Consider the following 2,322-nt stretch of genomic DNA (forward strand, 5'->3'; position numbering starts at 1 on the left):
ATTTTTTGAAGCTATTAACAAAAATCAAGATATCAAAATATCCAACCAAAAGAAAAAAGAATTAAAAAAATTTAGAATCACCATGGGTCCTATACTCCCAAGCCCATCTGGAGTTTAGCAATCTTGTGCACCTTCATTAGGGGTGTTCAGACCCGACTGTGACCCGCCGTACTAACCAACTTGCCTGATCTCCACCTGAGTGCAGCTCGAACCAACACTCCCGTCAGTCGGTTTTGGGTTTTTGCGTCCAAGGCCCGACGTCGGCAGGTCGAGTGGCGGGTTTTCTTCTCCAAAACCCGAGACACCTGACTCGACAATGGTAATATACAAATCCGGCGAAATTACACTCAAATTCAAGGAGATCCAGCGAGTTCTCAACCATATTTGGTGAGATTTAGCTAGATCCGGCCATTCTCCGCAAATTTCAACGATTTTGGTGCAAATTTTGGTGATTTTGATGCAAATTTGGTGAGTTTTTACATTTTTCGGCTATAATTTGCAGATTCCGACGGTGATTTGTAGCTCCGGCGATGACCCGATCTCCACCTGAACCCAAAACTGACCTGACCGTTTCACGCCAACAGTCGGTTTCGGGTTACTCTTCTGTCCACCCGACCCGTGATCATCCCTAACCTCCATACTCCACAATAAAAATGCCGCCAACACCAAATCAGTAAGCACAAAACAAACTAATCAGCAACACAAATAGCATGTGTGAGTTATCGTACGTTCGCAATATAATGATTACAATGAGCTCATCCAATCATTTGCCTCCACGCAGACCTCCCGCTAACCACTCGTTCGCCACGTCACTTCTCCAATTTATAATGCCTTTCTCCAACTTCACGACTAGAATGAAAAAAAGAAAAGAAATGAATGACTCAATTTGAAGAAGAAGAAGAAAACAGAGACAAGCCAACCTCCACCGTCCGATTAGATATCAACGGTGATGATCGTGTTGTATCAGAAGCTAACCTACTGGCTCTCAGAGCACCCATCAATCGTTACATTCCGATGGAGCCACACCCAATCATGGGGCTCCACGTGGTCATTTCTCTTCACCTCCATAGCTCTTTATCTCACCCTCTCCACCTTCCTCCACCTCTTACTGGGCCTTATTCTCCGACCGGGCCGGGCCGTCCCGCTCGGCCCAATCCCGGCCATCCACAGCCTCTCCATGTCCCTCATCTCCGCCACAATCTTCGCCGGAACCCTCCTCTCCGCCGCCTCCGAAATCCGCGAAACCCGCTGGTTCTGGCGCCGCTCCAAAACCCCATTCCAATGGCTCCTCTGTTTCCCACTCGGAACCCGACCCTCGGGTCGGGTCTTCTTCTGGTCCTACCTCTACTACCTGACCCGATTCTTCCACATGCTCCGCACTTTCTTCACCATACTACGACGTCGTAGGCTCGCCTCGTTCCAGCTCTTCAACCACTCAATCCTCGCCTTCACCTCCTTCCTCTGGCTCGAGTTCTCCCAATCATTCCAAGTCCTCTCCATCATCCTAACGACGTCGGTTTACTCCGTCGTGTACGGGTACCGGTTCTGGACCGCAATCGGGTTGCCCAGCGCTTGCTTTCCTTTCGTGCTCAACTGTCAGATCTTGCTGTTGGGTTGCAATCTTGTCTGCCACGTAGGAGTGCTGTTGTTGCATTTCTTCAAAGGTGGGTGCCATGGGATAGGCGCGTGGATCTTCAATTCCGTGCTCAATGGTTTTGTCTTGTTGCTGTTCTTGAAGTTCTATGTTAACAACATGCAGTCGAGGAACGGAAATTATGGGTCCGACGAAGTTAACAAAGGTGAAGACAAGGATGTTTGAACCAGTAATGTAACGTAAGTTTTGGTTTTTTTTTTTTGGCCCTGTAATTTGGGGTAATACTAATAGGACACCAAAAATTGGTAACACCTTTGCTTTTGTAAAAGAGAGTTCATATTAACATATAGTCAATAAAACTTTAGAAGTTTGAAATTTTGAATCCTTACTTTTATTCGAATTGCCGAGGAGTCCTACTAGGCATTTTTATTTTTAGTTCTTGTAAATTGTAATTATTTTGAACATTTTGTGGGGAAATTTCCTCTGCCTCGAGGTGGAGTTGTACAATTTGGTTGTTTTCCAGGATAAGAAATTTCCAATTCTTCATTTTTATTATTCATTGTAAGCATTTTGTAGGGACTGGGATTTAATTGAGGTTTCTGGGTGTCACTGTGGGTGAGCACCTAACCTTAGATATTATCACAGGGTACCAGACCATTAATATGTTGTTTCAGTTTTGTTTTTATACTGTGTACGACGAGGTGATATTACTACATTGAGCTGATATC

At 45.4% G+C, this 2,322-nt stretch overlaps 1 protein-coding gene across 1 annotated transcript; it reads left to right on the forward strand.

The window, feature by feature from the left end:
* Positions 1-850: 850 nt before the first annotated feature.
* Positions 851-1,978, forward strand: LOC142624056 (fatty acid elongase 3-like). The gene has a single exon (XM_075797560.1). It carries the CDS (start codon positions 950-952, stop codon positions 1,817-1,819), a length of 870 nt encoding a protein of 289 aa, XP_075653675.1. The 5' UTR covers positions 851-949; the 3' UTR covers positions 1,820-1,978.
* The last annotated feature ends 344 nt before the right edge of the window (positions 1,979-2,322 follow it).

Source organism: Castanea sativa, chromosome 2 (genome assembly GCF_040712315.1).
Source record: "Castanea sativa cultivar Marrone di Chiusa Pesio chromosome 2, ASM4071231v1".
Lineage (NCBI taxonomy): Eukaryota > Viridiplantae > Streptophyta > Magnoliopsida > Fagales > Fagaceae > Castanea > Castanea sativa.

Bases quoted from the DNA above. Each gene is read 5' to 3' on its own strand.
- LOC142624056 (XM_075797560.1), top strand. From the start codon at position 950: ATGATCGTGTTGTATCAGAAGCTAACCTACTGGCTCTCAGAGCACCCA.